Here is a 22,785-nt window from a genome sequence, read left to right on the forward strand (position 1 = left end):
TTGAAGCTACAGTGTGGTAAATTTAAAACGAATCGGAGAAAATTTTTCTTCACCCAACGTGTAATTAGACTCTGGAATTCATTGCCGGAGAACGTGGTACGGGCGGTTAGCTTGACGGAGTTTAAAAAGGGGTTAGATAGATTCCTAAAGGACAAGTCCATAGACCGCTATTAAATGGACTGGAAAAATTCCTCATTTTTAGGTACAACTTGTCTGGAATGTTTTTACGTTTGGGGAGCGTGCCAGGTGCCCTTGACCTGGATTGGCCACTGTCGGTGACAGGATGCTGGGCTAGATGGACCTTTGGTCTTTCCCAGTATGGCACTACTTATGTACTTATGTACTTATGTACTTATAGTATTAGGCATTGTGTCTTTTCTGTATTCAGCTTTAGTTGGAAAGCGTCTGCCCATGAGTTCATAATTTGGAAGCTGTGATTTATTTTGTCTGCAATTTCTGATAAGTCATTTTTGAACTAAATATATATCGTCACATCATCAGCATAAATATATGGATTTAGGTCTTGGTTGGATAATGCTTTGGCCAATGGTAACATCATTAGGTTGAAGAGAATTGGTGAAAGCGGAGATCCCTGAGGCACAGCACATTCAGGTCTCCATGGTGATGATATGTTGAAACCCTCTGCTCAATGTGCAGTGGCGGCTAATAAAGAAAATAGAATGTTATGAATTATTAGGAAAGGAATGGAAAACAAAACTGAGAATATAATGCCTTTGTATCGCTCCATCGTATGACCGCACCTCGAATACTGTGCGCAGTTCTGGTCACCGCATCTTAAAAAGATATAATGGAATTAGTAAAGGTACAGGAGAAAGGCGATGAAAATGATAAAGGGGATGGGACGACTTCCCTATGAGGAAGAGCTAAAGTGGCTAGGGATCTTGAGCTTGGAGAAGAGACGGTTCAGGGGAGATATGATAGAGGTGTACAGAATACTGAGCGGAATGGTAGATGTGAATCACTTATTTACTCTTTCCAAAAATACTAGGACTAGGGGGCACGCAAGGAAGCTACTAAGTAGTAAATTTAAAATGAATCGAAGAAAATGTTTCTTCACTCAATGAGTAATTAAACTCTAGAATTCATTGCCAGAGAATGTGGTATAAGCAGTTAGCTTAGTAGAGTTAAAAAAAAAAAAAAAGGTTTGGATAATTTCCTAAAAGAAAAGTCCATAAGTCATTCTTAAGATGGACTTTGGAAAATCCACTGCATATTTTACGATAAGCAGCATAAAATCTGTTTTACTGTTCTGGGACCTTGCCAGGTGCTTGTGACCCGGATTTGTCACTGTTGGAAACAAGATACTGGGCTTGATGGACCTTCGGTCTGTCTCAGTATGGCAATGCTTTATGGTTTATGTTCTTAACATACTCATAGAAACTTTTGATACATAAATACAGGAAGTTAAGAAACAAGATAAAAATGAAAAAAAGTGAAAAAATGTCACACAGTTTATACACAGAAAACATTTTCATGTAAGAAAATTACTTTTGCTAATTATCCGAATGTTCCTCTAGTGCTGCTGCTGAAAAGAATGAGGCACTCACTCTAAGAGTGTTCCAAGCATAAACGGGCTGAAAGGCCTGTGAAGGACACAAGATCACCGGGGGAAAAAGCAGGTAGGGGGTGGGAAGTGGAGAAAGGAAAAAAGGACAAAAGAGCGGAGAAGGGGCCGGGGAAGAAGGGGTTAAAAGAATCAGGTAGAAGGGCAAAAGGGAAGTAGGGAAGACTCAAGGGAGGGCGGGGGAGGACAGAAGAGAGCGGGGAGTAGGGGGAGTTAGCCTAGATGCATTTGCGTGAGGCAGTGATCCCCTACCCAACGCTTTACTTAGTCGCACCCATAGGCACAAATCTGATGGTTCAATTAAAGCCGGGTAAACAAAACCTTGCCAGTTAAGAGAGAAACGTATTCAGTTTAAGGTTAACATTAATTAACATTAGAGAGTGTTGTATCCTGGCTTGGATGGTTGACAGTCTTGTGACAATATATGCTATCTAAAAGTTGATGGGCTCAACCTTGGGCGGGATAGGGCGAGTGAAAGCATGTGACTTGAGTGGCAAGGAAAAATGGAGGCTAGCGGGTGCTTGGACAGCACATCGCAGAGAGGGGATGATGGAGAATGGCTGCAAGACTGCACTTAAAGAAAGAGGCAAAAGAAAGACTGTGTACCTAGGCAAGCTGCAGATAGTAAGGGTAATGTTGCATGTTAACGAACTGTAATATGTTAATGAAAAATTGTAGTTGCATTACTTGGCTGCAGCCATAATAAATTCAAATCTCTTTCAAAACTGACTCTGGAGAATTATTGTACTGTAAGATGGGACTAAGTGAGTGCCAAGTGCCTGATTTGTAGAAAATGCAAATCATTTTTCATGTTTGATTCTTTGGGTAGAATTTATGCTACTACATTAGCTTTTAGCTGCCCATGAAATAGAAATTAAGATGATATATCATAGTTTAGTTACCTCTGTAATAAGCCTTCGTTATTGCATCAAATTCTTCCTGACCCGCTGTGTCCCACAGCATCAGTCGGACATCCTCATCATTAAGTCTGAAAGGAGTAACAGACATGTTAGATTACTGGTTAGAGATCGTTACACCACTCTCATAGAAGCGAGAGTTGCACTCTTCACAAAAATCTAGAATAACTTTGTATGCTTTTGATTACCTTCATTTTTACTTGCTTTACTTTCTATTATATTTGCACATAATATCAAAAGTGAAAAGAACAGCATCTAAATAATGATACATTCAATGAAGTGTTTGGTATTAGAAATGGCTTTGAAAACTGTTTTCTAAAGGGATAAGACGACATTTACTGTTAATTTTTAATTTCTTTGAATCTTGCCAGACCAGCCCACAAGTATGAATGCGTGTTGTCCTACCAGAAGATTGAAAAGAGAACACTTCATGGATGTCATTCTTTCTATAAGGGTTGTGCAAACAGGAAGCTTTTCAGTAATCCTGTTTCTGAATTAACCCATAGTTATCTAAATTCCAACAGGCTTCCATCAAGCTAAGAGGTGAACTTCCAGTTTCTCTCCCCCCCCCCCCCCCCCCAGTGACCTGCACCCAGCAAATCAGACCCCTTCCCCCTCCCCAATCTAGTCACTGTTACTGGGGACAACCACGAAACTCAATTCACAGCTTCTCATCTGAATCATCTTACCTGCCATTTCTGCAGAGGACACAGGTCTTCCAGGATGGGCAGGACTCAAGAAAAGGAAATTTACAGGTTAAGATTAAAATTCCTCTTTACTTTTTATCCTGTCACACAAATTCAGATTCATGGGACATATTCAAGGTTCATTCAGGATTCGGAGGAAGGAAGCTAAGATTGCTATCACGATGCTCACTCCAAAAGAGGCATCTTCCCTGCCCCACACATTTAACTGTAAACGGCTAAAAAAAGGAAGACCAAGTAGCCATTTCCAAATTTCTATTAAAAGAAAGTACCTGCACTTCAATCAAGACAAAGCTCCAAGGAACCTGGAGTCTCTTGTTGATGTAAGCTCCTTCATTTCACCTCCTTTATGCACTTGAATAATTAAGCTTCCAAGTATGCCTTGCCTTTCTCGACCTGTTAAATTTAACAGACTGTCCATCTGCCTAAACGGTTCAGTGACTTTCAAGTAATTCTGCACTACCTGATTCCCCCTTCTGAATTGACACCTCTCTTGGATGCCACAAAAGAAATGGTCTGTGTCTAAGGGGAAGGGAGACATTTTTGGAAGAAAGGAAGGAACTAGATAAAGATACCTTTTCCTTCAGGAACACCAGATATCCCTGCCAGAAAGCATATGCAACTCTACATCAACAGATGGCTACCAAAATGGTTGCCCTGGACGTAAAATCCATCAGCATGGATGGACAAAGTGGGTGCTTTAAAGGGTGAAAAGATTGTGTCCTGATATCACTAATTAAAGAGTTTTCATAGCCTGAAATAAGGTAAGGATGTTAAACTCTTTCAAGAATGTGGCGATTAGTTCTCCAAAGTAGCTTCTCTTATGCAGTCTTGCTCTCTCAGGGGCCAAGCTATAAAATAAAACCAAGCTAGGTCCCTCCACGTGAAATGGACCTAACATATAGTAGACCTTTTTAGTACTTTTCCATTCTGATTCTCATCATGATGGCAAATCAGGGGTGTCCAGCCTATTCAAGAGTGACCAAGATCAAGCCTGGGTGACTTACTATCCTTTGCAAGATACAGCTTATGAGTGGTCATACTGGGGGGGGGGGGGGGGGGGGGGGGAGGTGGAGTGGACAGGGAATGTACAAGAAATACCTGGGATATGAAGGTTGAGCCATAATATTCTTTTCAAGAGACTCCAAGCCCCTCCTGTGCTTAAAAATAACACCAATTTCTAGTAGTAGTCATCATCAAATCCATGTGAGGGTTACCCCACCCAGCTATAGTCAGGGCAAATACCCAGTCAGACAATTCCAACTCCCCCGGAACTATCGTTGCCTGACTGTTTTCCAGTCTGGTAATGTGAGCTGCTGACAAGATATAACAATGCTTCTTTACCTACTTCAGCAAAAAGTATGTTTCTTGGGCTATCTGGGAGCTCTTGGTACCCCCTTGCTTGTTTACATAAACCACAGCCATGGTATTCTCTAAATGAACACAAACTGCTGCTATCCAGATAAGCAGTTATGGAAAACCAACCTGATCGCTCTGGCCGTTAACCTGTTTGGGAACTACCATCACCTCTTTGTAAGCAAGTACCCTTGAATCCCTCCTACTAACCTAATGTCTTTCATTAGAGAAATTAAGGCTAGGAGCTTCAGATTACAATCTTACAGCAGGTTGCCCAAGATGAGCCATGAGGACAGACTCTCCCTGGCTACCCCCAAAGGGGACAGCGCACCTTGAAGTCTAGCAACTGTGGCAATCGCTTTGAGAAAGGAGACCTTGCCCAGAGGACAAGGTTCACAACAGTTACCAAGAATCCTAAAAGGAGAAGCTAACACCATACTTACTACTACTATTATTTAATATTTCTAAAGCGCTACTAGGGTTACGCAGCACTGTACAATTTAACATAGAGGAACAGTCCCTGCTCAAAGAGCTTACAATCTAAATGACAAGTGAACAGTCAGTCCGATAGAGGCAGTCAAATTGGGGCAGTCTGGATTTCCTGAACGGTAAGAGTCAGGTGCCGAACGCAGCATTGAAGAGGTGGGCTTTAAGCAAAGACTTGAAGATGGTATGGGAGGGGGCTTGGCGTAAGGGCTCAGGAAGGTTGTTCCAAGCATAGGGTGAGGCGAGGCAGAATGAGCAGAGCCTGGAGTTGGCGGTGGTGGAGAAGGGTACTAAGAGAAGGGATTTGTCCTGTGAACGGAGGTTACGGGCGGGAACGTAAGGGGAGATGAGGGTAGAGAGGTAGTGAGGGGCAGCAGACTGAGTGCATTTGTAGGTAAGAAGGAGAAGCTTGAATTGAATGCGGTATCTGATTGGAAGCCAGTGAAGTGACCTGAGGAGAGGGGTGATATGAGTATATCGGTTCTGGCGGAATATAAGACGTGCAGCAGAGTTCTGAACAGATTGAAGGGGGGATAGATGGCTAAGTGGGAGGCCGGTGAGGAGTAAGTTGCAGTAGTCAAGGCGAGAGGTAATGACAGTGTGGACGAGAGTTCGGGTGGTGTGTTCAGAGAGGAAAGGGCGAATTTTGCTGATGTTAAAGAGGAAGAAGCGACAGGTCTTGGCTATCTGCTGGATATGCGCAGAGAAGGAGAGGGAGGAGTCAAAGATGACTCCAAGGTTGTGGGCAGATGAGACGGGGAGGATGAGGGTGTCATCAACTGAGATAGAAAGTAGAGGAAGAGGAGAAGTGGGTTTTGGTGGAAAGACGATGAGTTCGGTCTTGGACATGTTCAGTTTCAGGTGGCGGTTGGACATCCAGGCACCAATGTCGGATAAACAGGCAGATACCTTTGCCTAGGTCTCCGCGGTGATGTCTGGTGTGGAGAGATACAGCTGGGTGGGGGGAAATCCAGGGACCAACAAGACAGATGTATGTTTGTAATCTACCTAGAATGGTAGATAGTGCAATAAATAAATGTAAGCATGCATGAGGGGTCACGAAAATCTTGCCAATCCCAGTGCTGAACCAAACATCCACATATGCCAGGGACTGGGATGGTACCAAACTCCTCTTGGAGAAGTTTACTCTCAGCCTAGCTATGGCCCCACCGATCTGACCCTAATCAGTCAGTTATCTGGATAGGATGCAACAATACACCTTGCTTGCGGAAGAATGCCACCACAAACACCATGTCCTTGAAAAAATGTTCTTAGGGATTTGGACAAATCAAATGATAGATAAATCAAATGAATACAGCAGACATGGGACTCCAATACTCGGTCATTTCTGATGGCATTTCCTGATGGAAATATGGAGGTAAGTCTTCAAGTCCAAAGATGTTCAAAATTCTCCTTTCCTTACAAGCACAATCACTGACCTCAGAGCCTCTATGCAGGAACACGGTACATGAAGTGACTTGTTCCTGCTTGAGATCCAGTATGGGGACAAGATGTATCTTCTTTTTGGGGGAGACTAAGGTCACTTTCACAGCTGCCAGAACCCAATTGACCCACATTCTTCTGATAAAAATGCCTCAGACAGCCTTCCACCTATGGCATCAGAGAAGCAACCATCACTTACAGCTTTGCTTCCCCACCACCACCCAGAGGCATCCCATTAACTCACCTCTATTTGGTCCCTACCTCTTGGTAACTCAATCACTTACCTTAATTTGCTATCCTACTTCCCTGAAAGGAATGCCCCTTATTAAGTATTCAACTTTTCTTTTTGAAACTCAGTTTTACTGATTTTCTACATATAAAAGAAGAATCCCACCTCTAATTCTATCTCCCAGCATTCTTACTAAACAACATTCCATATTTGTATTTTCTTTGTATTTGTTTCCATGTGTGTGTTTGTCTTTTATTCTTTTCCAAGCTCATTCGAGTTTCCTGGATTGTGTTTTTATTTTTTTTCAGTTCTTCGTTGAACCATGGTATCGAATTATGCTTACATGAGGTTCTTGTTGTAAGGGTGCTATTTCGTCCAGTATGCTTCTGCATCTTTTATTCCATTCTGAGAGGTAGTATATGGAGTCTGTTTGTGCTGTCCATTCGTTTTTGTATATTTGTTGCCAGAATGTTTCCAGGTTGTGTGTTCTTGTATACGGTGTGAACTCTTTTTCCGCCATTTTAGGGATAGGTTTAGTTTGTAGTGGTCGGTCCATGATGTTTCTGTCCATTTAATTTCTGTTATTATTAGGTTCTGGTCTGTGGACAGATTGTGTGAGATGAGGTCGAGCGTGTGCCCTTTGACATGGGTCCCTTGCATGTGTGGCCATTTAAGATCCCATGAGTGGAAGAATTCCTTGCATTCGCATGCATTGGTAGAGTTCGAGTCTTCTAAATGAAGGTTGATGTCTCCTAGTACTAGTGTATTGGAGTTGGTTATACACGTGTTTGAAATGAAGTCCATGAAGTTTGTCTGGCCTTCGTTCCAATTACCTGGAGGTCTGTAAAACAAGACAATTCACATGATCACGTAGGGTTTTGTTGTGGATTCTGATTGAGGCAATTTCAAGTTGAGGTGTTATGGACTCGGCAGTGGTTTCGGTGGTAAAGTAGGGTCTATAGATTAGTGCTATGCCTCCGCCTCTCTTTTGTTTTCTGGTCCAGTGCGTGATTTTGTATCCTGGAGGGCACAGGTCTAGGATTATAGGGTCCTTTTGGTCATGGATCCAAGTTTCAGTGAGGAAGAGTAGGTCAAGGTTTTCTGACATGATCCAGTCTGTTAGTATTGCTGTTTTATTTACAGCGGATCTGGCGTCGGCGTAGCCCACTTGGATTGTTTGGAATGGGTCTTCTGTATTTGGTGTTAAGTGGACTTTTGTTAGTTGTCGTTTTTTTGTTGAGGTAAGTTTGTTTGGGCCCTTCTTTCCCTGCTGTTGTGGTTGTTCGCATGTTAAGTGTTCTTCCTTTGTTTAGGTTGTTAACAGTTTGGTGAGGTGTAGTGTATTTGATCAATCTATGATGATTGTGTAGTATGGTTTTGATGTTTTCTGCAAGTGGGGTGGTTAGTGTTAAGTGGATCAGTGTTAGGGAGTAGATTATTAGGAGTAGTTTGAGGGTATTCATTATGGTATATATTTCCTGTGGTTACTATTTAGGCTTTTGAGATAAAGGAGGGCAACTTCTCCCTATGGAAACCCTCACAGCCATGGGGTCATCTAACTCCAAATTCTGAAGATCTGAATCCTCCAGCCCTTCTAAATCCGGTGCTGCCAAGAAATGGAACCCCCACCCCTATCTGAAGGGGCAGGAGAGGCTGGGGTGTCCAAATCTCTCTTAGACTCTGCCCCTCCAACACTCCCGCTTTGAAGCAAGAGCTACATTTTCTGTAGAGTCAGAGTCCAAAGGAGGAGCAGACTCCGCGCGTGCAGGCAGGCTGTCAGAGCCAGCCGCAGCTTCCTTGCGTTAACAAAAGGAGTGGTGCATCAATAACACAAAGTCCGGGGAGAAGGGAAAGGCAATGTCTCCCCCGGAAGATGTACCTGGAGTCTCGCCCCTGGCATCTGTGTAGCCCGCAGCAGTGGGAAGAGCAACTGCAGCAGAAAATGGCAGAGCTGTGGGAATCGCTCCCTGCCCAGACAAAATGGCCATCGGTTCTTCAATGTGAGGTGAAGAATGTGGCTCCCGTGTATGGAAAACTGCCGCTTCCACCTCGCTGTCAGTAGCTTCCAAGGGCTTGGCTCCTGAACACCCCACGGAGCACAGGCCTGACGCTGATTGCCGCTTTCTACAGCAGGAGCAGCGTTTCACTGCCGCTATAACTCTGAAAAGAGTGGTTCTTTAAAACCTGCTTACTGCGTCCCCCTGAACTTGTCCCCCTTGCCTTACACTGAGTAAAGAAAGAAAGAATACACTCTGCACCAGAGAACTCACCAACGTATGGTGTAAAGCTACAGGAAGCTCTCTCCCCCACTAAACAGCGAAAGCACAAGTGTAAGCCCTTTTTTCTTTTTCAATTTGACCTAGAGGCAGAGCTGTGAGGAAAGCAGGGCTGGCAAATGAAGACAGGGGGCAAAGAACAGGGTAGGGGAGGGACCTGGGGTGACCAAGAGGCATATTTTCAAAGCACTTAGCCTTCCAAAGTTCCATAGAAGCCTATGGAACTTTGGAAGGCTAAGTGCTTTGAAAATATGCCTCATAGTGAACCCCCTGAAGCTGGCGCCGTTCAGCCTGAACACCCCCAGCTCTACTGAACTAGCCAAGTCAGAACAGAAGCCACTACAGATGGCCACTTCCATATCCTCCTCCAACATTCTTGCAGTCAAGTGCTGCCAAATCAAAGAACTTCAGAGCCCCTGCCGCTTGCTGGACCTAGAATTTACCACCTCAATCTACTACTACTTATCATTTCTATAGCGCTACTACACATACGCAGCGCTGTACACCTGAACATGAAGAGACAGTCCCTGCTCGACAGAGATTACAATCTATTTAGGACAGACAAACAGGACAAACAAGAGATAAGGGAATATTAAAGTGAGGATGATAAATAAGGGTTCTGAACAAGTAAACAAGGGTTAGCAGTTAAAAGCAGCATCAAAAAGGTGGGCTTTTAGCTTAGATTTGAAGACAGTCAGAGATGGAGCTTTGACATACCGGCTCAGGAAGTCTATTCCAGGCATATGGCGCAGCAAGATAAAAGGAATGGAGTCTGGAGTTAGCAGTGGAGAAGGGTGCAGATAAGAGAGATTTACCCAGTGAACGGAGCTCCCGGGGAGGAATGTAGGGACAGATGAGAGTGGAGAGGTACTGAGGAGCTGCAGAGTGAATGCACTTATAGGTCAATAAGAGGAGTTTGAACTGTATGCAGAAATGGATAGGAAGCCAGTGAAGTGACTTGAGGAGAGGGCTAATATGAGCATAACGACAATGTGGAATATTAGTCGTGCAGCAGAATTTTGAACAGATTGAAGAGGAGAGAGATGGCTAAGTGGGAGACCTGTGAGAAGCAAGTTGCAATAGTCTAAGCGAGAGGTGATAAGAGCGTGGATGAGGGTTCTGGTAGTGTGCTCAGAAAGGAAAGGGCGAATTTTGCTGATATTATAGAGAAAGAAACGACAGGTTTTAGCAGTCTGTTGAATATGTGCAGAGAAGGAGAGGGAGGAGTCGAAGATGACCCCAAGGTTATGAGCTGATGAGACAGGAAGGATGAGAGTGTTATCCACAGAAATAGAGAATGGGGGAGGAGAGGTTGGTTTAAGGGGAAAGATAAGAAGCTCAGTCTTGGTCATGTTTAGTTTCAGATGGCGCTGAGACATCCAGGCAGCAATGTCAGACAGGCAGGCTGATACTTTGGCCTGGATTTTGGCTGAGATTTCTGGTGTGGAGAGGTAGATCTGGGAGTCATCAGCGTAAAGATGATACTGAAAACCATGGGAAGAAGTATAGATGGAGAAGAGAAGAGGTCCCAGGACAGATCCCTGAGGTACACCAACTGACAGTGGGATAAAAGTAGAAGAGGATCCACTACAGTATACACTAAAGGTACGCTGGGAGAGATAAGAAGAAAACCAGGAAAGAACAGAGCCCTGAAATCCAAGTGAGGACCGCATATCAAGGAGTAGGCTGTGATCAACAGTGTCAAAAGCAGCAGATAGATCGAGAAGGATGAGGATAGAATAGAGACCTTTGGATCTGGCTAGGAACAGATCATTGGAGACTTTAGCAAGCATTGTTTCAGTTGAATGAAGGGGGCGAAAGCCAGATTGAATTAGATCAAGAATAGCTTGAGAGGAAAGAAAGTCACGGCAACGGCGGTGAACAGCACGTTCAAGTATCTTGGATAGGAAAGGGAGGAGGGAGATGGGGCGATAGTTGGAAGGACAGGTAGGGTCCAATGAAGGTTTTTTAAGGAGTGGTGTGAATATGGCATGTTTGAAGGCATCAGGAACAGTCGCAGTGGACAGTGAAAGATTGAGGATATGACAGATAAACGGGATGACAGTAGGAGAGATAGTGTTAAGTAGATGGGTGGGTGGGAATAGGATCAGAGGAACAGGTAGTTAGTTTCGAGGAGGAAAGAAGATGTGCAGTTTCCTCTTCAGTGATTTCAGAAAAGGAAGAAAAGGAGGCAGGGGTTGGAGGGTTGAGAGAATGGACTAAGGGAAGGAGCGGTGGAACTAAAGGGAAAAGCATAGAGGTACATAAGGAGAAATTCACCCTTACCTGATAATTTCCTTTCCTTGAGTTCTGCTAGACCAGTCCAGAATTACTGGTTATGTTCCCCTATCAGCAGATGGAGGCAGAGACTTGACATTTTCAATGATCTCATCATTGTAATAAGTGGGTATAGATAGGAATATTCCTAGTATGCTAATGCCACAATTAAGAATTAAAGGAACCTATGTAGATGTGGAACACATTATTAACAGGTTAACAACCCTCTGGAGACCACAAAATATAGTAACTTAGTAGATGACGGCAGAAAAAGGCCTGCACAGTCCATCCAGTCTGCCCAATAAGACAAACTCATATGTGCTAGTTTTTGTGTATATCTTACCTTGATTTGTAACTGTCATTTTCAGGGCACAGACCGTACAAGTCTGCCCAGCACTATCCCCGCCTCCCAACCACCAGCCCCGCCTCCCACCACCAGCTCTGGCACAGACCATATAAGTCTGGCCAGCACTATCCCCGCCTCCCACCACCGACTCTGGCACAGACCGTATAAGTCTGGCCAGCACTATCCCCACCTCCCAACCACCAGCCCCGCCTCCCACCACCAGCTAGGTATAATGAACAGGAAAGGGCAGCATGAAGCCAGGAGCCTGTAAAACACGTCCGCCCGCCTGCTGGAGATAGAGAATACTGACTGGCCAGGCAGCATCAAGTACTATATGCACAGGGAAATATCAGTGCTCTCTATCTCAACCTGCTGGTAGACAGACATAACCCACAGGCCTCTGAATTCATCTGCTGCTGACGCTAAGGAATCTGGATTTTTCTGCCATTTTCTCGGGCATGGACACGAGCATGACTTCAGTGCCCCACTGTATAAATCAAAGAAGAACTAAAAAAATAAAAAGACTCAATGAAAAAATAACATTGGAGAATAAAACTATATGGGAGATCTTTGTTTCATATCCTTTCGGTTCAGTGGATAAGCAAAACTGGAGGAGCTAAGGATACTGCTGCATGCAGGAAGGGCTGCACATGCTCAGACTTTGCATTAATGTTCTTAGCTTTGGGAGAGCAGCTTTGTCTCGACCGCATCAGATGTCACCCACTTGTATGCCTGACTCAGTCCTGTTTGTTGAGGGAAAGGTAAAATTATGTATAATCATACCTGATAATTTTCTTTCCATTAATCATAGCTGATCAATCCATAGACTGGTGGGTTGTGTCCATCTACCAGCAGGTGGAGATAGAGAGCAAACTTTTGCCTCCCTATATGTGGTCATGTGCTGCCGGAAACTCCTCAGTATGTCGATATCAAAGCTCCATCCGCAGGACTCAGCACTTAGAGAATTACACCCACGAAGGGACACTCTGCCCAGCTCACCACCGCCGAAACGGGGGAGGGGAATTAACCCAGCTCATCCCCACACAAGTGGGGGAGGGGAATCCGTCCAGCTCATCCCCGCGGAGCGGGGGAGGGACACCACACCCGCCGATGCGGGGGGATCTGGCTTATCCTGCAACCGCAACCGCGGGAGGAGCTGACTGACCCTAACACCGCCGAAGCGGGAGGGGTACAAAGCTGCCCTACAGCCGCACGAAGCGGGAGGGAGTGCCGGCAGAATTTTAAGTCTCAATCCAGCCCCGTATAACGGAGGGGAGAGGAATGCAGCAGCTCACTGTAACACAAACTCGTCTTAACTCTTGAAGAATCCAAGTGAAAAAACTTGAACACGAAGTCTTTCTGAAGTAACTGAAGACTAAACTTGAACCTGAAATGCAACCAGAATAAAAACAGTACAGATATCTGGGAGGGGCTATGGATTGATCAGCTATGATTAATGGAAAGAAAATTATCAGGTATGATTATACATAATTTTACCTTCCATATCATCAAGCTGATCAATCCATAGACTGGTGGGATGTACCGAAGCAGTACTCACCCAGGGCGGGACATAGAAATCCCTGACCTCAACACTGAAGCTCCAAACCGGGCCTCCGCCCGTGCAGCCACAGTCAAACGGTAATGCTTGGAGAATGTATGAGCCGAAGCCCAAGTTGCCGCCTTGCATATCTCTTCCAAGGAGACGGATCCGGCCTCTGCCATCGAGGCCGCCTGAGCTCTCGTGGAGTGAGCCTTCAGCTGGATAGGCGGCACCTTCCCCGCGGCCACATAAGCCGCTGCAATGGCTTCCTTGACCCATCTTGCCACTGTAGGCTTAGCAGCCTGCAGACCCTTACGAGGACCTGCAAACAGGACAAACAGATGATCCGATTTCCGGAAATCATTGGTCACTTCCAAGTATCTGATGATGACTCGTCTCACATCCAGATACTTAAGAGCAGAGTACTCCTCTGGGTAGTCCTCCCTACGAAAGGAAGGGAGACAGAGCTGCTGATTCACATGGAAGCGAGAAACAATCTTGGGCAGGAAGGAAGGCACTGTGCGAATAGTCACTCCTGCCTCAGTGAACTGCAGAAAAGGCTCTCGACATGAGAGCGCCTGGAGCTCGGAAACTCTTCTGGCTGAAGTGATAGCCACCAAAAGACTGCTTTCAACGTCAGGTCTTTCAGAGATGCCCTCGACAAGGGTTCAAAAGGCGGCTTCTGCAATGCTCTTAGTACCAGGTTGAGATTCCACGCAGGCACCACTGAGTGCAGAGGAGGGCGCAGGTGATTAACTCCCTTGAGAAAGCGCACCACATCTGGCTGCGAAGCCAGGGAAGCACCCTTCAGGCGGCCCCTGAAGCAAGCCAGAGCCGCTACCTGGACTTTAAGGGAACTGAGCGACAGGCCTTTCTCCAGACCTTCTTGCAGGAACGCCAACACTGAAGAAATTGGAGCAGTGAAGGGAGAAAGTGAGCCTGCTTCACACCACGCTGCAAAGATACGCCAAACCCTGGCGTAAGCAGTAGAAGTAGAGCGCTTCCTCGCTCTCAGCATAGTGGCGATGACCTTGTCTGAGAAGCCCTTCTTCCTCAGACGCTGCCGCTCAATAGCCAGGCCGTAAGACCAAAGGGGGGAGGGATCCTCCATCATCACGGGACCCTGATGTAACAGGCCCTGCTCCACTGACAGCCGCAGAGGATCGTCGACTGAGAGCCTGATCAAGTCCGCATACCAGGGACGCCTGGGCCAATCCGGACCCACCAGGATTACCCTGCCGGGATGCTTTGCCACCCGGTCTAGCACCCTGCCCAACATGGGCCAGGGCGGGAACACATAGAGAAGCTCTTGTGTCGGCCACTGTTGGAGAAGAGCATCTACTCCCAGGGATCGAGGGTCCCGTCCTCTGCTGAAAAAGCGCGGCACTTGGCAATTGGCCGATGACGCCATCAGATCTAGGCTCGGCTGGCCCCAGCGCTTCGTGATGTCCAAGAACGCCTGAGCAGATAGCTGCCACTCTCCGGGCTCCAAGGTATGGCGACTGAGAAAGTCCGCCTTGACATTCATGACTCCGGCAATGTGGGCCGCTGAAAGCTGCTCCAGGTTCACTTCCGCCCACTGGCAAAGATTCATAGCCTCCTTGGCTAGAGGGGCGCTCTTGGTACCTCCCTGGCGGTTGACATAGGCCACAGCCGTGGCATTGTCCGACAGGACCCGTACTGGCTTCAACACCAGTACCGGGATGAACTCCAAAAGTGCCAACCGAATGGCTCTGAGTTCCAGGAGGTTGATAGACCACTTTGCCTCTGCAGGAGACCAGAGCCCCTGCGCTGTCCTTCCCAAGCAGTGGGCTCCCCAGCCCGACAACGAGGCGTCCGTCGTGACGACAATCCACTCTGGGGTCACCAGAGGCATTCCCGCAGACAACTTTTCTGTCTGCATCCACCAGCTCAGCGCCTTGCGCACTGCTGGGTCCAAGGGAAGGCGCACAGCATAATCCTCCGACATCGGAGTCCAGCGCTGCAGCAAAGAGTGTTGAAGCGGTCTCATATGAGCCCTGGCCCAGGGCACAACTTCCATCGTGGCCGTCATAGAGCCCAACAGCTGCACATAGTCCCAAGCCCGAAGGGGAGAGGCTACTAGGAACTGGTCCACCTGAGCCTGAAGTTTGACAATCCGATTGTCTGGCAGGAACACTCTGCCCACTTGGGTGTCGAATCGAACTCCCAGGTACTCCAGGGACTGAGTCGGGCGCAGCTGGCTCTTCTCCCAGTTGATGATCCATCCCAGGGAGCTCAAAAGAGCAACTACCCGGTCCACAGCTTTGCCGCACTCTGCATAAGAGGGGGCTCGGATCAACCAGTCGTCCAGATAAGGATGGACTTGTACCCCTTCCTTTCGTAGGAAGGCCGCGATGACCACCATTACTTTGGAAAAGGTCCGCGGAGCAGTAGCCAACCCGAAAGGGAGGGCTCTGAACTGGAAGTGTCGTCCCAGGACTGCAAAACGCAGAAAGCGTTGATGAGGAGGCCAGATGGGAATATGCAGGTACGCTTCCTTGATGTCCAAGGATGCCAGGAACTCTCCTGCCTTCACTGCCGCTATAACAGAGCGGAGAGTCTCCATGCGAAAGTGCCGCACTTTCAAGGCCCGATTGACCCCTTTGAGGTCGAGGATAGGCCGGACAGAACCTCCTTTCTTTGGTACCACAAAGTAAATGGAGTAACGTCCCTTGCCAAGCTGACTTTCTGGCACCGGAACGACCGCGCCCAGGCGGATCAGATTGTCCAAGGTCTGCTGCACTGCCACAGCTTTGACCGGAGACTTGCAGGGAGAGAGTACAAACCCGTCTTTTAAGGGTCGGCAGAACTCTAGTTTGTAGCCGTCTCTGATGACTTCCAGCACCCACGCGTCTGAAGTTATTGTGGTCCACTCGCCCAGAAACGAGGACAGCCGTCCTCCAATCTGCACTGGGGCGTGGACCAAGACCCCGTCATTGGGTACGAGACCCTGGGGGAGGACCGGAGGGAGCACCTCCGGGACGGCGGTCTCTGCGAAAGGAATGCTGCTTGGGGAAGAAATTCCTCTTGAAGGAAGAGGGGGCAGAGCCCGACTTGCCCGGGCGGTACCGACGGGCTTCCTGCAACCGTCCTCTGGAGGTACCGGGACGAGTACTAGCCCGAGCCCTGACCTCTGGTAATTTCTTGCCCTTAGACGTGCCGAGATCGGTCACGATTTTGTCCAGCTCGACCCCAAAGAGCAGCTTGCCTTTAAAAGGCAACCTAGCCAGGCGGGATTTAGAGGCGTGGTCAGCAGACCAATGTTTCAGCCAAAGCCACCGCCGCGCAGAGATTGTCTGAGCCATGCCTTTCGCTGAGGCCCTCAAGACATCATACAGCAAGTCTGCCAAATAGGCTAAGCCCGATTCCAGGGCCGGCCAATCAGCCCTCAAGGAATGATCCGAGGGGGAAGCCCGCTGCACCATAGTCAGGCACGCCCTGGCCACATAGGAGCCGCAAACTGAGGCCTGCAAACTTAAAGCAGCCGCCTCAAAGGACGACCTTAAGGCCGCCTCCAATCTTCTGTCTTGGGCGTCCTTTAGGGCCGTGCCACCTTCCACCGGCAACGCCGTTTTCTTAGTCACCGCAGTGATTAAAGAATCCACGGTAGGCCACAGATAGGCCTCACGTTCACTCACAGCCAAAGGATAGAGGCGGGACATAGCCCTAGCCACTTTAAGGCTCGCTTCTGGGACATCCCATTGAGCCGAAATTAAGGTGTGCATGGCATCATGCACGTGGAAGGTTCTAGGCGGGCGCTTCGTCCCCAGCATAATGGCAGAGCCAACAGGGGCTGAGGGAGAGACGTCCTCCGGAGAGGAAATCTTCAAAGTGTCCATGGCCTGTAACAACAGGTTGGGCAAATCCTCTGAGCTAAAAAGCCGCGCTGCAGAGGGGTCATCCGCTCCATCCGAGCGGGGATCCGTCTCCTCCAAGGAATCCGCAAAGGACCGTTGGGAGACCTCAGACACGCTGCCCTCATCTACATCGGAGGAGACAAATTCCTCCAAGGCCTGGGAATCAACCCGAGGACGTTTACCTCTGGGAACCTCAACCTCTTTACCAGACGAGGGAGCAGGGGCAGCGTTGTGCATGAGGAAGGCCTGATGCAGCAGCAAAACAAACTCGGGGGAGAAACCCCCCAGACTGTGCACTTCCGCAGTCTGGGCAACAGCCCTAGACGCACCCTCAACCGGCGCTCGCAATAGCGGGGGAGAGACATGCTGCGCATCCAAAATGGCGTCCGGCGCGAAACTCCACGAAGGAGCCGCGCGGGAAGAACGGCTCTTAACTTTAGCCGCTTCTGTGCCGTCGCCCAAATTAAGGGCGTTCATGGCATTAATGTCTCCAACCTCAAGGGCGGCCCAAGAAGAAGCCGTCCGAGCCGCGTGGCCGGCCAAGATGGCGGAGGCGAGGAGCGGGGGATGGGCGTTTATGGCGGGAAAAACCGCCACGCCGGAGGAAGGACCGGGACATTCATCGGTCACGAAACTGTCACCCAACAAGGGCGAATCAGGCTTGAAGACCCCCGCATCCCCTCTAGAAGCGCTCAAGCGACCCGGGGAGCGACCCTTTGCGCCCTCGCCCTCCGACGCCATATGCCACGAGGAGAAGAATCGAGGAACCCCCTGCCCGCTAGAAAAAGGTAAAAATTACCTGCTGTCCGCTCCGAGTTGTAACGACCTGGTGTCCCAGTGAGTAGCTGCAATAGACGCTTAAATAAACGTCGAAATAAACGCCTTTAAGGACGTTCAAAATTTTTTTTTTTTTTTTTTTTAACGGAGCCAGCGGGAGGGGGGAGAAAAGGAGGGACCTGGCACCACCAGGTTTGCACTTGCTCAAAAGAGCCCTCAACCCCAGGCACTCAACAAAACCTAAAAATTAGGCTTGGAGGCCTAGCCAGAGCTGCTGCTGTGTGTGACCACCACCTGCTGAGATAGAGAACATACTGAGGAGTTTCCGGCAGCACATGACCACATATAGGGAGGCAAAAGTTTGCTCTCTATCTCCACCTGCTGGTAGATGGACACAACCCACCAGTCTATGGATTGATCAGCTTGATGATATGGAAATGGAGATTATTTCTTTACACACCTTCAGCACTGTGCAGTTCTGGTTTGACTATTATAAAAAATATACAGCAGAGCTAGAAAAGGATACACAGATAAGCAACCAAGATGATAAAAGGGGATGGATTGGCTCTCCTATGGGAAAAATGCTTGAGATTAGAGCTCTTCACTTTGGAGAAGAAAGAGCTGAAAGAAGATATGATAGAGGGCTATAAAATCATGAATGGTGTGGAATGGGCAAATAAGGGAACAGCTGCTTACCCTTTAAACTAGTACTAAAATTAGGGGACACTTAATGAAATTAATAAATAGCACATTTAAAACAAATTGGAGATATGATTTTTTTTTTCACTTAATGAACGAGCAAGCTATGGAATTTGTTGCCAGAGGATGTGGGCAGTTAGCATAGCTAGGTTTAAAAAGGGTTTAAACAAATTCTTGGAGTAAAAGTCCATACACCATTATGTAATGTGGCACTTACCAAGTGCTTTTACTGATAATTTTCCTGTTCGAGAAAGATTATAAACATAAGAAAAAAATTTACAAAAATATCTAGACATCTCTTGACAAAACACATAATAGAATTAAAGGTAGACTTAGGAAGGCCATTATTTATGTCTGGATGCAGGCAACAAGAAACGGATCTACTGTTTGGAATACTGCTGGACAATTGTGACCAGGATTGGCCAGTATCAGGAGACAGAATGCTAGATTTGATGGATCTTAGTCTGATCCAGTGTGGCAAACCTTATGTTCAAACTAGTAAAAAAGGCCTGTTTCTCACACAAACGAAACGAGCGCTAGCAAGGTTATCATGTAATTACGATTATGTTTTTAAGGGAACAGTTAGGAGGCGAGTTGTGGAGTGAGTTCCGCGCTCGCCCGCTTCCCGCCACCCTGCTGGTTACGATGGAGTTTGAGCAGCACAGGAGTCTGGACGTCAACAGCCAGTTGTGCGTGAGTTCCTGTCTCGCGGCAATTCTGAGTTTGACACGGCACTCATTAATGCATACGGCCTCAGAGTTCCATGCCCCCCTCCCTCTCCTTCCCTCCAAGTTCCAGGCCCCCCTCTCCTTCCCTATTACTACTATTTAACATTTCTAAAGTGCTACCAGGGTTACGCAGCGCTGTGATGAGTTCCAGGCCCCCCTCTCTTCCTCCCTCTCCTCCCAGTTCCAGGTCCCCCTCTCCACTGAATTTCTAGACCCCCCACCTCCCTCCTTCTCTCTCCTCTGAGTGGCAGCCCGACCTGCGCTGCCCGCCCTCTTCTCCCAGTCCTCCGCCTGCCCCTCGCCTTCCTGCGTGCCGCCCAGAACTTAAAAGTTCTTACCTTGGGGTTCAGCGGCAGCAGTGAAAAGCGAGCAGGCTCGGCACTTCAGCCTGCCTTCCCTTCTCTCAGCTCTGCCTCTGGTCCCGCCCTTGCGGAAACAGAAAATGAGGGCAATAGTATTGTAGAATGTGGAGACTACTACTACTACTATTTAACATTTCTAAAGCGCTACTAGGGTTACGCAGCGCTGTACAATTTAACATAGAGGGACAGTCCCTGCTCAAAGAGCTTACAATCGGCATCTATAGTTCATGTGGTTATTCATAGAGTTTTTGAAGAGATAGATTTGAACAGGAAAAGGTAGTGGTAGCTTTTGTGTTCAGTTGTACAGTTTTGGTGATGTTTATTCATATAGTTTTTAAAGAGGTAGATTTGAAAGTAAAGCAACGATACCTTTGTGATTACCTGTAGAATTTGATACAAGCATAAGGTATAGATCTACCCATGCCCTCCCATGCTCCACCCATGTATACACCCCCTTGCAGTTAGGAGCTATTTACTGAATAGCTCGTAGTGCACATACTAAGTGCCAGTTATCTTGACTTATGCACATAGAATTGTAAGTAAATTCCAGTTGTATGAATAATAAGCCCAACTGAAACAAGTCTTGCTCTAAATTAAAACTACTCCAAAGCCTGTTCATTTATTGTACAATTAAAGACTCCCATACATTTGTCCCTAGGAATTAGTTATTATGCAGGTATATCTAAGTTTCCATACAAAATAGAAAATAAAATTTCAATCTAGTATAATTAGTGCTTATGTAATGTTTTTGGAAAGGATTTAAAACCAAAAGGCTCATCACCCTCGATAATATCTTCCAATTTCATATGGTCATTTTAAGCATATATTTTAAAGGATGAGTGGAAGGTGTTTGTTTGTTTTCAAGAAAACTGCTGGAAATTAACACAAGTCAACCATAGGAGTTAGATTTTGGAAACCACATCCATTTTATAAAATAGATAATGGAACCATAACTTTTAATGTATGTAAGTACATATAATTACATAATTGTTGCCATACTGGGACAGATCGAAGGTCCCTCAAGCCCAGTATTCTGTTTCCAGCAGGTCAGTGACACTAGGAACCAAATTCTACTTACCAAAGAACTGCTGGAATCCATGACAGCTGCCATGCTTAAAAAGCAATTAAAAAAAAATACAGAAAGGTGTACCGATCATCCCTCCCTACTTCCTTCCTCACAGAAAAGTTGCAACCTTTTTTCAGCTGTACAAAAAGGAAAACATTAACAGAAACAGTTACAATAAAAGAATTGATAGGACTTACTGAATTTGCCTTTCTAGGAAATCAACTCCAATTGTTTTCTTGTAGTCTTTGGTGAAAACACCTTTGCAGTATCGCTGAATCATACTGGACTTTCCCACAGCACCATTGCCCACTACCACCACCTTGATGGCCACTTCCACATCCTCCTCCAACATTCTTGCAGTCAAGTGCTGCCAAATCAGAGAACTTCAGAGCCCCTGCCGCTTGCTGGACCTAGAATTTACCACCTCAATCTGGAACTAAAGGGAAAAGCATAGAGGTACATAAGGAGAAATTCACCCTTACCTGATAATTTCCTTTCCTTGAGTTCTGCTAGACCAGTCCAGAATTACTGGTTATGTTCCCCTATCAGCAGATGGGAGGCAGAGACTTGACATTTTCAACGATCTCATCATTGTAATAGGTGGGTGTAGATAGGAATATTCCTAGTATGCTAATGCCACAATTAAGAATTAAAAGAACCTATGTAGATGTGGAACACATTATTAACAGGATAACAACCCTCTGGAGACCACAGAATATTAATGAAAACTAGGTATAATGAACAGGAAAGGGCAGCATGAAGCTAAGGCCTACCATGTCTCGGCCATCTCCTCAGGTAGATCCTGAACTGGTCTAGCAGGTCTAAAGGACAGGAAATTATCAGGTAAGGATAAATTACTCCTTCCTTATCACCCTGCAAGACCAGTTCAGACTGAGGTGGAACCAAAAGCTCTATACTACTGGGTAGGAGGAAGACAAGTCACCTTACAACACTGTTCTATCAAAGGCGTCATTTCTTCTGGCCTGAGCATCTTGTGATGTTGACCTCTCAAGCTTTCACCCAAGAAGTTACCTGAGCTCTAGACGAGTGAGGTCTGAGACACGCTGGAGCCTTTCCAATTTAGGAGGTAACCTACTGCTATGGTTTCTCTAATTCATTAGGAAATAATCAATAGCTGTACAACTTTGTACACCTCAAATAACTTTGAGTTACTGAAGGTCATGAATGCTTATGCAAGAGGTGATTAAATTTGTAGATGACATAAAAAATCTATTCAAAGTTCTTAAAACACATGCAGACTGTGAAAAACTGTAGGAAGACACAGGAAATTTTAAGACTGGGCATCCAAATGACAGAAGAAATTTGATGTGGACAAATACAAAGTGATGCACATTGGGAAGAATAATCCAAATCATAGTTACCTGATGTTAGGTTCCAACTTAGGAATCAGCACCCAAGAAAAAGATCTAGATGTCATCATGGACAACACACAAATCTTTATCTAGTGTGCCACGACAGCCAAACAAGCAAACAATGCTAGGAATTATTAGGAAAGGAACAGAAAATAAGATAAAGACTACTACAATCCCTCTTCATTGCTCCATGGTGCGTCCTCACCTTCAGAATCAGCTGCAATTCTGGTCACCATATCTCAAAAAAGTTACAGCGACATTAGAAAAGGTTCAAAGAAGGGCGACCAAGGAAGGAATTAAGATGGCGACAGGAAAGGAGCTGTGAGTTAAGTCACTCTATCCCTGCTGGTGATTTTTTCCTACCTAGATATGTCGCACAAGAAGAGGAAGGGGATTGTTAAGGCTGCTCCCCTCGCAGCTCTAACGATTCTCCTGGGACAGCAGCCCACAGATCGCTTCACAGCTGGACAGGCCACAGGAATGTGCAACTAGCTTTGGGAGCAAGCGAGGGAATACCTGCTTCTTTTGGGATAGAGGTGAGAAGAAATCCGCCTAAAGACGGAGAACTCAAAACGCCCCACAGTAAACAACAGAACAAAAATAAAAGTGGGACAGCAACCAAGGAAACCAAAGACTGGAAAATGTAGAAGTTTATTGAAGTATGGAGACTCCATACTTCAATAAACTTCTTTACTGATATACATCTTCCAATCTTTGGTTTCCTTAGTCGCTCTCCCACTTTT

The 22,785-nt window shown here is 46.5% G+C and overlaps 1 protein-coding gene across 2 annotated transcripts in view; it reads right to left on the reverse strand.

Annotated features, from left to right (window-relative positions):
• Positions 1-22,785, reverse strand: part of RAB23 (RAB23, member RAS oncogene family) — a 110,948-nt gene that overhangs the window by 46,766 nt on the left and 41,397 nt on the right. For both annotated transcript variants that reach the window (XM_030198991.1, XM_030198992.1), the window contains exons 2-3: positions 20,867-21,105; positions 2,488-2,573 (exon numbers count right to left, since the gene is read on the reverse strand). In XM_030198991.1, coding sequence (XP_030054851.1) covers positions 2,488-2,573; positions 20,867-21,021 — 241 coding nt within the window. In that variant the 5' untranslated portion in view covers positions 21,022-21,105. The remainder of the gene's footprint in view (positions 1-2,487; positions 2,574-20,866; positions 21,106-22,785) is intronic.

Source organism: Microcaecilia unicolor, chromosome 3, assembly GCF_901765095.1.
Source record: "Microcaecilia unicolor chromosome 3, aMicUni1.1, whole genome shotgun sequence".
Lineage (NCBI taxonomy): Eukaryota > Metazoa > Chordata > Amphibia > Gymnophiona > Siphonopidae > Microcaecilia > Microcaecilia unicolor.